General features: G+C 45.5%; 1 protein-coding gene across 2 annotated transcripts; it reads left to right on the forward strand.

The window, feature by feature from the left end:
• Positions 1 to 509: 509 nt before the first annotated feature.
• On the forward strand, positions 510 to 14636 carry LOC134343804 (zinc finger protein 239-like). Of its 2 annotated transcripts, none has more exons than XM_063042552.1 (2): positions 510 to 1096; positions 6153 to 14636. In XM_063042552.1, the coding sequence occupies exon 2, from the start codon at positions 6551 to 6553 to the stop codon at positions 6974 to 6976; it is 426 nt and encodes a 141-aa protein (XP_062898622.1). In that variant the 5' UTR covers positions 510 to 1096; positions 6153 to 6550; the 3' UTR covers positions 6977 to 14636. The 2 variants fall into 2 exon arrangements, with proteins under 2 accessions (XP_062898622.1, XP_062898623.1); XM_063042553.1 differs by having other exon boundaries at positions 510 to 1037.
• Positions 14637 to 15291: the final 655 nt, after the last annotated feature.

Consider the following 15291-nt stretch of genomic DNA (forward strand, 5'->3'; position numbering starts at 1 on the left):
CAGTTTGAGGATAAAGGGGAAGCCTTTTAGGACTGAGATTAGGAAAAACTTCTTCACACAGAGAGTGGTGAATCTGTGGAATTCTCTGCCACAGGAAAAGGTTGAGGCCAGTTCATTGGCTATATTTAAGAGGGAGTTAGATATGGCCTTTGTGGCTACGGGGATCAGCGGGTATGGAGGGAAGGCTGGTGCAGGGTTCTGAGTTGGATGATCAGCCATAATCATAATAAGTGGCGGTGCAGGCTCGAAGGGCCGAATGGCCTACTCCTGCACCTATTTTCTATGTTTCTATGTTTCTATGTAACGAAAACCAATTTTCCCCGGGATCAATAAAGTATGACTATGACTATGACTAGATTCAGCCGGACTAACGCCCTCTCGGCTTGTCCCGCTCCGCTATTGGGTGTAACCAGTGATTGACATCGCAAGCACCAATGGGAATAGAGTAGATCCGAAATACTCTGTTGGCTGGGAAGGTGGGGAGTGTCAGGTGATCGTCTGCTCTGCCGTTGAACCGTCTCAGCGCGTGTGGAGCTCGTGTATGTAACGTCAGCCGCGTGTGGGTGCCAGTGTGACGTCACGTGTGTGTTGGAGGGCGATCTTAATAGATGTTTCTTATAACTTCAGTGTTAATAAGGGTTTTCATCCTAAATCCAAATCTAAAACAGAATTGCTAGCGGGATGTATACACAGTCTATTCTTCAACAGAATACCTTTGACTGTCTCGCCTGATTAATTAACTCTGACAATGTTGAGGTGACCCTTCCCCTAACAGCCAGAGTCATTCAGACAGTTGATCGCTGAGAAGAATTATGTTTGCTCGTCTTTAAAGTTCACCAAGAGACGGCTGGACGAAGCTGATGTGGAGGTCAGAGTGTCTCAGTTAAAGGGCCGAACCTCCTGCGGTTGCCGCTGCATCCTCCGACCACGGATAGCGCCGTGGGGGCCTCCGGCTACCGGTGGCGCTGCGGGGAGCTCCAGCCACGGTTGGCGACATGGCGACCTCCGAGCACTGGTGGCGCTGCGGCGAACTCCTGGTAAGCGCAGGCGCAGTGCCGCCCCCAGGTGATTTTGGTGGTGTTCCGTTCGGTCGCAGGTGAGGAAGTGGCTGGTCTCGGATTTGTGTAAATTGAGGGTCGCTCGCAGGCCCGCAGCCCCGATTCCAGTTTTACGCCCGAGCCCGGACTGTGGGATCAGTCAGTTTTTGGGAGGGGGGCTGTTGCTAGAATGTGCTATGATTGATTTCACGTTGCGTGACCGTGGGGTGAATGGGTTCTGGGGCAAATTGAACGGTAAACCAATGAGGAGCTGGTCCATTTGGTCAGACAGCATGAGTGTCCTTTCAGGAAACTGCAATTCCCTCTTCATATTCATTACTGTCTAATCTTGCTGTTAACATTGTGTTTACAGAGCCCAGAGTCTGGGAACAGCTGTCACGGTCATGGGCTGCGAGTGCATATTGGGGGGGACGGGGGACGGGGGCGGTGAAGTCAGTGACCTCTGCAGCAGAAAAGGACATGGGTCTGAACAGCCTTCTGTGATCTATAAATATCCCTACAGTGGGTTCGGACCTGGTGACATAGAAACATAGAAAACCTACAGCACAATATAGACCGCAAACAACAGGAATTCTGCAGATGCTGGAAATTCAAGCAACACACATCAAAGTTGCTGGTGAACGCAGCAGGCCAGGCAGCATCTCTAGGAAGAGGCACAGTCGACGTTTCAGGCCGAGACCCTTCGTCAGGACTTCTCGGCCTGAAAATTCGACTGCACCTCTTCCTAGAGATGCTGCTTGGCCTGCTGCGTTCACCAGCAACTTTGATGTGTGTTGCACAATATAGACCCTTCGGCCCACAGAGTTGTGCCGAACATGTCCCTACCTTAGAACGACCTAGGCTTTATCCATAGCCCTCTACCTTTCTAAACTCCATATAGCCATCCAGGAGTCTCTTACAAGACCCTATCGTTTCCGCCTCCACCACCATCACCGGCAGCCCATTCCACGCACTCACCACTCTCTGAGTAAAAACTTACCCCTGGCATCTCTTCTGTACCTACTTCCAAGCACCTTAAACCTGTGCCCTCTTGTGCTAGCCATTCTCAGCCCTGGGGAATAGCCTCTGACTATCCACTCAATCAATACCTCCCGTTATCTTGTGCATCTGTATCAGGTCACCTCTCATTCTCCGTCACTCCAAGGAGAAAAGGCCGAGTTCACACAACCTATTCTCATAAGGCATGCTCCCCAATCCAGGCAACATCCTTGTAAATCTTCTCTGCACCCTTTCTATGGCTTCCACATCCTTCCTGTAGTGAGGCGACCAGAACTGAGCACAGTACTCCAAGTGGGGTCTGACCAGGGTCCTATCTAGCTGCATCATTACCTCTCGGCTCCTAAATTCAATTCCACGATTGATGAGGACCGTTGCACCATATGCCTTCTTAACCGCAGAGCCAACCTGTGCAGCTGCTTTCAGTGTCCTATGGACTCGGACCCCAAGATCCCTCTGATCCTCCACGCTGCCAAGAGTCTTACCATTAATGCTATATTCTGCCATCATATTTGACCTACCAAAATGAACCACTTCACACTTATCTGGGTTGAACTCCCTCTGCCACTTCTCAGTCCAGTTTTGCATCCTATCAATGTCCCGTTGTAACATCTGACAGCCCTCCACACTATCCACAACACACCCAACCTTTGTGTCGTCAGTGAATTTACTAACCCATCCCTCCACTTCCTCATCCAGGTCATTTATAAAAGAGTAGTGGTCCCAGAACAGATCCCTGAGGCACACCACTGTCTGGAGAAAGGGAGAGAGTGGATACTACAGATCTATTATTTAAATGGAACTAATATTTTGAAAAGCAGGATGATTTCCAATCCTGGTAGCATCTGGTAAAACTCTCCTGCACCTTCTCCGAGTTCTCCAGATCCTTCCGGTAATGGGGCGACAGAATTGAACCAATACTCCAAGTGCAGCCAAACCAAAGTTTTATACATCTGTAACGTAAGGCTTCGATACTCAGTGCTCCGAACAATGAAGTGAACTATGTGGTCGTATCTTCTTCATTTACTTGCGTTGTCACACCGAGCAAGCTACAGACATTGACACCAAGTTCCCTCTGCACCTCAATGATGTTAGCGTCTGATATCTACTTTAAACATCCCCCATACCTTCACACCTTTCTGGATTTAACTCTATCTGCTATTTCCCCACCCGCCTCTGCAATTTATCTATACCCCACTGGACTCTTTGAGAAACTTCTTCACTCTCCATAACTCAATGTCTCACCACAGCTTCAGAAACCATATATTTCATTTTCAGACTACATTTACAAGATCTCTCGTCACGGTCCCGGGACGTTGACGAATGAGACTCTAATCCCCTTTGAAACTCGCCAGTTCAAAACTCTGATCAGCTGATATGTAAACGACTCTCACCAGACAGGGATTTGCCCTGTCACAGCTGCTCCCAACCTGACCCCTACCGTTTCATCTGCCTTTGCCAATTTAACATCCCCACACTGTTTATCACCTAAGCTGATCACCTCTCCTTATCCATCACCATCTCAGAACTTGAGTTGTCTTCATTGTTCCTGAAGCCTCTCCCACTGAAACCCGAGCACGTCCTGAAATAGGGGAAGGCCGATGTCAATGTAGGACCGGGTCTGGATGAAGTGTGGGAAAGTTACTTGCAGTGAAAGTACACCCGAAGAATGTGAAACCTCACAGCATGTCAGGATCCTGACAGGAGAGTGCGGGACCTCAGAGTGTGCCAGAGCCTTGCAAAGTGGGTAAAGGGTTTCACATCGTCTGAGGGCTCTAGCAGGAGTGTGCGGCATCTCGCAGCATGTCGGTAGACTGCAAGAGGTTCGTGGAGTCTCGCAGCGTGTCAGCCCCTGCCAGGGGTGTGCGGGGTTTCACAGCGCATTCGGATCCTGCCAGGGCTGTGTGGGGTTTCCCAATAACAGGTATACTCTTTATAGAGGTTAACAGATCTTGAAAATGTCATTTTAGTCTTCACCATGTATGAGGGGCCACCCAACAGAGTTTATATCATCTTCTTAGAGAGTTGAGGGTTCTGAGGAAAACAGTGGTGATCTGGCGCTAAACAATGCAGACATGTTTTCTCAGTATTCATTCATTCAATGTATTCTGCTGAGATAGAGAATGTAGGAAAGCATGGATTGTACAAACAGTTACATTAGACAATGCCAAACTAGTCGAGAAGATGTTCTTCAATGATCCAGGGGAGTATCTATTTCATGTTCAGAAGTGATTACTTGGAGTGCCAGGCTTTAGATGTTCCAGAAAGGACAGGGAGGGAGACAAAAGAGGTGGGGGCATGGCACTGTTGATCAGAGATAGTGTCGCGGCTGCAGAACAGGAGGAAGTCATGGAGGGATTGCCTACTGAGTCTCTGGGTGGAGGTTAGAAACAGGAAAGGGTCAATAACTCGACTGAGTGTTTTTTATAGATCACGCAATAGTAACAGGGACATCGAACAGTAGATAGAGTGACCGATTCTGGAAGGGTGCAATAATACTGTAACTGGGTTGGCGTGGTGGGAGATTTTAATTTGCAAAATATTGATTGGAATTACCTTAGAGCAAGGGCTTTAGGTGGGGTGGAGTTTGTTAGGTGTTTTCAGGAAAGTTTACGAACATAATATGTAGATAAGCCTATAAGAGGAGAAGCTGTACTTGGTCTGGTATTAGTAAATGAACCTGGTCAGGTGTCAGATCTCTCAGTGGGAGAGCATTTTGGAGATAGTGATCACATCTATCTCCTATTATGGAGATAGTGATCATCATTCATAGAATAGTACAGCACATTACAGGCCCTTCGGCCCGCAACCATCAAACCCTGCCTCCCCGATAACCACCCCCCCGCCTTAAATTCCTCAATATACCTGTCTAGTAGTTTCTTAAACTTCACTAGTGTATCTGCCTCCACCACTGACTCAGGCAGTGCATTCCACACACCAACCTCTCTCTGAGTAAAAAACCTTCCTCTAATATCCCCCTTGAACTTCCCAGTTCTTATCTTAAAGCCATGTCCTCTTGTATTGAGCAGTGGTGCCCTGGGGAAGAGGTGCTGGCTATCCACTCTATCTATCCCTCTTATTATCTTGTACACCTCTATCATGTCTCCTCCATACTCCTTCTCTCCCAAATGTTTCCCTTCCAAACAAGTTTGGCCAGCTTCTCTGTCAGACACATGGAGAAGTTCAGTCTGGAAACAGGCTATTTGACCCATCTAGTCAATACTGAGAAAACATTTAAACTGTCTAATGCAACTACCTGCACTGGGACCATCACCCTCCATACCCCTACCATCCAGGCTCCCATTCAAACTTCTGTTAAATGGTGAAACCGAGCTCATATTCACCATTTGTGCTGGCATCTCATTCCACACTCTCACGACCATTTCAGTAAAGAGATTTTCCACATGTTCCCATTAAATTTTCACCTTCCCCACTTACCCATGACCTCTGGTTGTTGTCCCACCCAACCTCAGTGGAAAAGCTGCTTGCTTTTACCCGATCTATACCCTCATAATTTTGTAGACTTCTAACAAATACCCAAAGCAATGTATAATTTACTTGTTTATGTTTAGAGCCTTTTTTAGATGTATAAGATGATGAGGGGCATTGATCATGTGGATAGCCTGAGTTTTATTCCCAGGGCTGAAATGGCTAACACAAGGGGGTAGAGTTTTAAGGTGCTTGGAAATAGATACCGAGGGGATGTCAGGGGTAAGTTTTTTCACACAGACGGTGGTGGGTGCGTGGAATGCACTGCCGGCTATTTTTGTGACAGTGTTTCAGTTACTGTGGGGCCAGGAACCCATGCAGCTCAGTGGGAACAGGGAATAATACCAATGGAGAGAGTCAAACTGAGCCAGGTCACAGATTGGAGATGGCAGAAATTCCCCATTCTTATAGAGACGGGAAGAGCATCAGAGAATTTGTTGGTCACTCCAGATACCAGCACTGTGCCCAGTTAGAAGATGATTTCTCTCTCCAACTTGGGTTGAACTTCACTGTAACAGTGTGATGCCAGATCACACCTTGACAACTCAAGTGATCTCATCTGAAATGTTGTCCTACAGCCATTGATGGATTTTGTAAATCTTTTTACAGGTTAAAAATGACAAGGAATTTGTCTACGGGAATCTCAAACACAACACGCCAGTTTTGCTGTTTCTGTCCAGATGTTTAAGAAGTGGAGCAAGGGATTCACTTGATCATCCTTCCTGCTCAGACTGTGGGGAGCGATTCACTCGAACATGTGACTGACTTTGATTTTACACAGGGGGGAGCCCACTCATCTGATCAGACAGTGAGAATGGATTCAGTCGGTCATTTCAACTGAAAGTACATCAGCAAGTTCACACTAGGCAAGGCCATTCACCTGTTCTGTGTGTGAGAAGGGATTCAGTCAGTCTTCCCACCAGTGGACACACCAGTTAGTTCACACTGGGCAGAGGTTGGTCATCTGCTGAATTTGTGGGAAAGGATTCTGTCAGTCATCTGACCTAATGGCTCACCAGCGAGTTCACACCGGGGAGTGGCTGTTCCCCTGCTCAGACTGTGAGAAGGGATTCACTTGTTCATCTAAACTGAAGGTACATCAGAGAGTTCACACTGGGGAGAAGCCGTTCACCTGCTCAGACTGTGAGAAGGGATTCACTTGTTCATCTAAACTGAAGGTACATCAGAGAGTTCACACTGGGGAGAAGCCGTTCACCTGCTCAGACTGTGGGAAAGGATTCACTCAGTCATCCCACCTACAAGCACACCGGTCAGTTCACACAGGGGAGAGGCCATTCACCTGCTCACTGTGTGGGAAGGGATTCACTCGGTCATCTCAACGACAGAGACACCAGCGAGTTCACACTGGGGAGAGGCCGTTCACCTGCTATGAATGTGGGAAGCTATTCACTCAGTCATCTAACCTTATGTAACTCTCGCTTCGGCTAGCAGCTTAGTATAGGGGGTGATAGCACCCCCAGCCCAGCCAAACTTAAGAAATCTCGTTTGGGTGGATGCTGCGTGATGTGTCCCCTGTTACAAGTCAGTACCTCAAAATAACAAACGGTACACAATATGCGAGTAAATGATTGAGCTTTATAATTCTTACTTTGACTATAAGGTTAGTGAAGTAAACAAAAAAAAAGAAAAAGGGCCCACTCTCACCATTCACGTCTTCTCATCTCTCCCCAGCAAAAGACCACGAAAATCTCTCTTCCAGACTCACAAGAAAGAATATTTCTCTCCTTGGATAGCCCCACATTCCAAAACCCTGTTATCTCCAGTCATAACCTAAACATTGCTGCTGCAGAGAAACCATTACCTCAGCAGTGAAACATTACAGAGAGGCCATTACATGAGCAGTGAAACCTTACAGCATGTTACACTTGTGACACACTACCGGGTTCAGACTGGGGAGGAAGTTTCAATAAGCTTTATACTGGGTATTTGTCCATCACCATTGCTGAATGCAATTTCGAGAGTGACTGTCAGTGCTGAACTCTGCAATTATTGCTGCTGCTCACAACACCCAGTTCTGCACTCTGGTCACTGGGCATTGGAGGAGTTTCTTCTGCAGCATATTCATCTTTAATGGGACTGGAGTTTAATATTCTGGATCTGAGACAAATGAATCAGTTCTATTTTCAACTCTGTCTTCGCTACTTAGTGAATTTATAACACAACTAGTGTACAGTAGAGAGCCAACTCAGGCTGGCTGGATCCTACCAGTGATTCAGTTCCATGACAGTCCTTTTAAATCCTCCCCTGTGGTTCCCCTCTCGCTCTCCCTGTGGTGATGAGTTCCAAACAGTCATCAATCTGTGGGTGAAGAGGTTTCCCTTGAATTTTCCGCAGACTGAAGAAACATAGAAACATAGAAAATAGGTGCAGGAGTAGGCCATTCGGCCCTTCGAGCCTGCACCGCCATTTATTATCATCATGGCTGATCATCCAACTCAGAACCCCGCCCCAGCCTTCCCTCCATACCCCCTGACCCCCGTAGCCACAAGGGCCATATCTAACTCCCTCTTAAATATAGCCAATGAACTGGCCTCAACTGTTTCCTGTGGCAGAGAATTCCACAGATTCACCACTCTCTGTGTGAAGAAGTTTTTCCTAATCTCGGTCCTAAAAGGCTTCCCCTCTATCCTCAAACTGTGGCCCCTCGTTCTGGACTTCCCCAACATCGGGAACAATCTTCCTGCATCCAGCCTATCCAATCCCTTTAGGATCTTATACGTTTCAATCAGATCCCCCCTCAATCTTCTAAATTCCAACGAGTACAAGCCCAGTTCATCCAGTCTTTCTTCATATGAAAGTCCTGCCATCCCAGAAATCAATCTGGTGAACCTTCTTTGTACTCCCTCTATGGCAAGGATGTCTTTCCTCAGATTAGGGAACCAAAACTGCACACGATACTCCAGGTGTGGTCTCACCAAGGCCTTGTACAACTGCAGTAGTACCTCCCTGCTCCTGTACTCGAATCCTCTCGCTATAAATGCCAGCATACCATTCGCCTTTTTCACCGCCTGCTGTACCTGCATGCCCACTTTCAATGACTGGTGTATAATGACACCCAGGTCTCGTTGCACCTCCCCTTTTCCTAATCGGCCACCTTTCAGATAATAATCTGTTTTCCTATTTTTGCCATTAAATTGGGTAACTTCACATTTATCCACATTAAATTGCATCTGCCATGAATTTGCCCACTCACCCAACCTATCCAAGTCACCCTGCATCCTCTTAGCATCCTCCTCACTGCTAACACTGCCACCCAGCTTCGTGTCATCCGCAAACTTGGAGATGCTGCATTTAATTCCCTCATCCAAGTTATTAATATATATTGTAAACAACTGGGGTCCCAGCACTGCGCCTTGCAGTACCCCACTAGTCACCGCCTGCCATTCTGAAAAGGTCCCGTTTATTCCCACTCTTTGCTTCCTGTCTGCTAACCAATTCTCCACCCACACCAATACCTTACCCCCAATACCGTGTGCTTTAAGTTTGCACACTAATCTCCTATGTGGGACCTTGTCAAAAGCCTTTTGAAAATCCAAATATACCACATCCACTGGTTCTCCCCTATCCACTCTACTAGTTACATCCTCAAAAAATTCTGTGAGATTCGTCAGACATGATTTTCCTTTCACAAATCCATGCTGACTTTGTCCGATGATTTCACCGCTTTCCAAATGTGCTGTTATCACATCCTTGATAACTGACTCCAGCAGTTTCCCCACCACCGACGTTAGGCTAACCGGTCTATAATTCCCCGGTTTCTCTCTCCCTCCTTTTTTAAAAAAAGTCGAGCTGATTGCAGTTCTGTCTAAGTTGTTCTTCACCCCTCAAATCTCTGGGCTGAGGAAGAATGACATTGGCAGTGAACCTCCTTATTCAGGGCTCACTTCCACATCATGGGTCATTTTCCCTGCCTCTGAAGGGTTGTTAGGAAACACCACTGTCCTCTAACGATTGAAAGCAGTAAGGGAAACCATTACTTGGCTGTTCAATGGAGCAGGATGAGAAATGTTGATTCCCATCCATAGATGCTGCCTGACATGCTGAGCACCTCCACCACTTTGTGTGTAGTTCTCTAGATTTCTAGCATTTGCAGGTCCTCTTGTTTCCCAGATACTTATATGTTTCTTGAATGAACAAGCCAGGAACATGCTGGTAGTGGGGTTCTCGCTCTGTTGGTAAAAAATAAATTAAATCATTAGAAAGAGGTGGGATAGGGTTGGAAGGTGTAGAATCTCTGTGGGTAGAATTAAGGAATAGCAAATGTAAAGAAAATCCCTGATAGGAATTGTGTAGAGACCTCCAAACATTGTGGTCCACGAATTACAATGGGAGATAGAAAATGCGTGCCTAAAGGCCAATGTTACAATAGTCATGGGGGATTGTCATGCAGGTGATTAGGAAAATTAGGATGGTGTTGGTCCCAAGAGGAGGAATTCTTCGAATGCCTACAAGATGCTTTTTCAGAGCAGCTCGTGGTTGAGCCCACTTGGGGATCAGCTATTCTGGATTGGGTGTTGTAATGAACCGGAATTAATTAGGTCACTTAAATTCAAAGAACCCTCAGGGGCAAGTGATCTTAATATGATCAAATTCACCCTAACTTTAGAGAAGGAGAAGCTAAAGTCAGATGTGGAATATAGACAATTAGAGAGGCATGAGAGAAAAATTGGTCAAAATTGATTTTGAAAGGAACATGGGCAAGGATGAAAACAGAGCAGCAATGGCTGGAATTTCTGGGAGCAATTCGGAAGGCACAGGATATACACATCACAAAGAAGAAGTAATATTCTAAAGGTAAGGTGATAAAACGGTGGCTGACAAGAGAAACCAAAGACAAAAGAGATGTGGAGGCTTTAGCAATGATCTTTCAAGAATCGTTAAGGAAATTTATCCTCAGAAGTTTTTTCCTTCACTACTCCCCCTCTCCCAGTTTCACCTATCACCTACCACTTCTTCCCCCTCTTTCACCCCAACAATTCTTCCTCTGATGTCTCATATTTTCCCCAGTCCCGATGAAGGGTCTCGGCCTGAAACGACGACTGTTTACTATTCCCCATATATGCTCCCTGGCCTCCTAGGTTCCTCCAGCATTTTGTGTATGTGTTGCTTGGATTTCCAGCATCCATCAGACCATAAGACAAAGGAGCAGAAGTCAGCCATTAGGCCTATCCATAGAGTTTCTCCTGTTTTTGATAAAAGCAAAAGCGGGGACATATGATATAACAAGAAAATAGTGGGAAGTTAGAGGATTGGAAAGCTTTTACATAACCAACAGGCGACAACTAAAAAAAAACACACAGGAGAGACAAGATGATAAATTAAGGTAAGTGAGCAAATAACATCAAGTATCAAAAGTTGTTCAGATATATGAAGAGTAAAAGAGATGCAAGAGTTGATATTGTACCACTGGAAGATGGTGCTGGCAAGTTAGTAATAGAGAAAAGAAATAGTGGCCGAATGTAATAAGATTTTGTGGCAATCTTCACTGTGTAACACACTAGCAGTATAAGACCATAAGACATAGGAGCAGAATTAGGCCATTCCATAAGACTATAAGACAAAGGAGCAGAAGTCGGCTATTCGGCCCATCGAGTCTGCTCCGCCATTCTATCATGGGCTGATCCAATCTCCCATTCAGTCCCATTCCCCTGCCTTCTCACCATAACCTTTGATGCCCTGGCTACTCAGATACCTATCAATCTCTGCATTGAATACATCCAATGACTTGGCCTCCACTGCCGCCCGTGGCAACAAATTCCATAGATTCACCACCCACTGGCTAAAAAAATTTCTTTGCATCTCTGTTCTGAATGAGCGCCCTTCAATCCTTAAGTCATGCCCTCTCGTACTAGACTCCCCCACCATGGTAAACAACTTTGCCACCTCCACTCTGTCCATGCTTTCAACATTAGAAATGTTTCTATGAGGTCTCCCCTTATTTTTCTAAACTCCAAAGAATACAGTCCAAGAGCGGACAAACAGTCCTCATATGTTAACCCTCTCATTCCCGGAATCATTCTAGTGAATCTTCTCTGTACCCTCTCCAACGTCAGCACATCCTTTCTTAAATAAGGAGACCAAAACTGCACACAGTACTCCAAGTGCGGTCTTACCAGCGCCTTATAGAGCCTCAACATCACATCCCGGCTCCTATACTCTATTCCTCTGGAAATGAATGCCAACATTGCATTCGCCTTCTTCACCACCGACTCAACCTGGAGGTTAACCTTAAGGGTATCCTGCACGAGGACTCCCAAGTCCTGTTGCATCTCAGAACTTTGAATTCTCTCCCATTCAGCACCATCGAGTGTGCTCTGCCGTTCTATCATGGCTGATTCCAGTTCTGAATCAACCCCATGAACCTGCCTCCTTGGCATATCCTGTAATGCTCTGACTGATCAGCAAACTATTAGCTTCTGCCTTAAATGTACCCACAGACTTGACCCCCACCGCTGTCTGTGTCAGAGAGTTCCACAGATTCACTGCTCTCTGACTAAATAAAATCCTCCTTAACTACTCTAAAAGGTCACTCCTCAGTTTTGAGGCTGTGCCCTCTGTTATGGCTACCCCCACCATACGAAAAGTCCTCTCCTCATCCACCCTATCTCGACCTTTCCACATTCGGCGGGTTTCAGTGAGATTTACCCCCCACAGCCGCATTTATTAAACATAGGTCAGTACAGGAGTACAGGCCCAAGGCTGGCAAATGCTCCTCATATCTTAACCCCTTCATTCCCAGAATCATCTTCTTGAATATCCTCTGGACTCTCTCCAATGACAACACACCTTTTCTGAGATATGGTTCTCACATACTCTAATTACGGCCAAAGTAGTGTCTTATAAAGTACCAGCATTATCTCCTTGCTTATATATTCCACTTCACTTTAAATAAATGCCAGCATTGCATTTGCCTTCTTTACCACGGACTCAACCGTGGAAGTCTTGCCCGAGGAATCATATTTCCTTCTGTACTTCTGTTGTTTGAACCTTCTCCCCAATCAGATAATAGTTCACTATAGTTCCTTTTGCCAAAATGCATTATCGTACATTTCCCAATATTGTATTCCATCTGCCACTTGTTTGCCCATTTTCAGATTTGTCTGTGTCCTGCTGCAATCGCATTGCTTCCTCAGCACTACCAACGCCTCCACCTATCTTTGTATCATCCGCAAACCTTACCACAAAGCCATCAATTCCATTATCCAAATCACTGACAAACAATGTGAAAAGTAGCGGACCGAATACTCAGCCCTGAAGACCACTAGTCACTGCTCGCCAACCAGAAAGGGCTCCTTTTATTCCCATTCGCTGCCTCTTGGCTGTCAGCCATTCCTCTATCCATGCCAGTATTTCTTCTGATCTTTATCCTTTTAAGCAGTGTCATGTGTGACACCTTATCAGATACCTTCTGAAAATCCAAGTAAATGATATCCACTGCCTCTCGTTTGTCCATCCTGCTTATGACTTCCTCAAAGAACTCTAACAGATTTGTCAGGCAAGATTTCCCTGTACAGAAGCTATGCTGACTTTGACTTACTTTATCATTAGTCTCCTAGTATCCCAAAACCTCATCTGTTATGATTGGTAGGTGGGAAGCCTTCAAAGGGGAAAATCTGAGAGTGCAGAGTTTGTATGTTCCTGTCAGGCTTAAAGGCAAATTGAATAGGAATAAGGAACCTTGGTTCTCAAGGAATATTGCAACTCTGATGAAGAGGGAGTTGTATGAAATGTATAGGAAACGGGGTAAATCAGGTGCTTGAGGAGTATAAGAAGTGCAAGAAAATACTTAAGAAAGAAATCAGGAGGGCTAAAAGAAGACATAAAGTTGCCTTGGCAGTCAAAGTGAAAGATAATCCAAAGAGCTTTTACAGGTATATTAAGAGCAAAAGGATTGTAAGGGATCAAATTGGTCCTCTTGCATGGTTGGCTATGTGCAGAACCAAAGGAAATGGGGGAGATCTTAAATAGGTTTTTTGCGTCTGTATTTACTTAGGAAACTGGCATGAAGTCTATGGAATTAAGGGAAACTAGTAGTGAGATCATGGAAACTGTACAGATTGAAAAGGAGGAGGTCCTTGCTGCCTTGAGGAGAATTAAAGTGGATAAATCCCCGGGACCTGACAGGGTGTTCCCTGGGACCTTGAAGGAGACTAGTGTTGAAAATGCAGGGGCCCTGGCAGAAATATTTAAAATGTCGCTGTCTACAGGTGAAGTGCCGGAGGATTGGAGAGTGGCTCATGTTGATCCATTGTTTAAAAAAGGATCGAAAAGTAATCCGGGAAATTATAGGCCGGTAAGTTTAACGTCGGTAGGAAGTAAGTTATTGGAGGGAGTACTAAGAGACAGAATCTACAAGCATTTGGATAGACAGGGACTTATTAGGGAGAGTCAACATGGCTTTGTGCGTGGTAGGTCATGTTTGACCAATCTATTGGAGTTTTTCGAGGAGGTTACGAGGAAAGTGGATGAAGGGAAGGCAGTGGATATTGTCCACATGGACTTCAGTAAGGCCTTTGACAAGGTCCCGCATGGGAGGTTAGTTCGGAAAATTCAGTCGCTTGGTATACATGGATAGGTGGTAATTTGGATTACACACTGGCTCAATGGAAGAAGCCAAAGAGTGGTAGTGGAGAATTGCTTTTCCGAGTGGAGGCCTGTGACTAGTGGTGTGCCACAGGGATCAGTGCTGGGTCCATTGTTATTTGTCATCTATATCAATGATCTAGATGATAATGTGGTAAATTGGATCAGCAAGTTGCTGATGATACAAAGATTGGAGGTGTAGTAGACAGTGAGGAAGATTTTCAGAGCCTGCAGAGGGACTTGGACCAGCTGGAAAAATGGGCTGAAAAATGGCAGATGGAGTTTAATACAGACAAGTGTGAGGTATTGCACATTGGAAGGACAAACCAAGGTAGAACATACAGGGTTAATGGTTAGGCATTGAGGAGTGCAGTGGAACAGAGGGATCTGGGAATACAGATACAAAATTCCCTAAAAGTAGCGTCACAGGTAGATAGGGTCGTAAAGAGAGTTTTTGGTACATTGGCCTTTATTAATCAAAGTATTGAGTATAAGAGCTGGAATGTTATGATGAGGTTGTATAAGGCATTGGTGAGGCCGAATCTGGAGTATTGTGTTCAGTTTTGGTCACCAAATTACAGGAAGGATATAAATAAGGTTGAAAGAGTGCAGAGAAGGTTTACAAGGATGTTGCCGGGACTTGAGAAACTCAGTTACAGAGAAAGGTTGAATAGGTTAGGACTTTATTCCCTGGAGCGTAGAAGAATCAGGGGAGATTTGATAGAGGTATATAACATTATGATGGGTATCGATAGAGTGAATGCAAGCATGCTTTTTCCACTGAGGCAAGGGGAGAAAAAAACTAGAGGACATGGGTTAAGGGTGAGGAGGGAAAAGTTTAAAGGAAACATTAGGTGGGGCTTCTTCACACAGAGAGTGGTGGGAGTATGGAATGAGCTGCCAGACGAGGTGGTAAATGCGGGTTCTTTTTTAAAATTTAAGAATAAATTGGACAGATACATGGATGGGAGGTGTATAGAGGGATATGGTCAGTGTGCAGGTCAGTGGGACTAGGTAGAAAATGGTTCGGCACAGCCAAGAGAAGGGCCAAAAGGCCTGTTTCTATGCTGTAGTTTCTATGGTTTCTGTTTTGAAACTCTTTTGGCGGTAATGATGTTTGTGTTCCAACAGTTTCCTGTTTACA

Source organism: Mobula hypostoma, chromosome 3 (assembly GCF_963921235.1).
Source record: "Mobula hypostoma chromosome 3, sMobHyp1.1, whole genome shotgun sequence".
Taxonomy (NCBI): Eukaryota; Metazoa; Chordata; class Chondrichthyes; order Myliobatiformes; family Myliobatidae; genus Mobula; species Mobula hypostoma.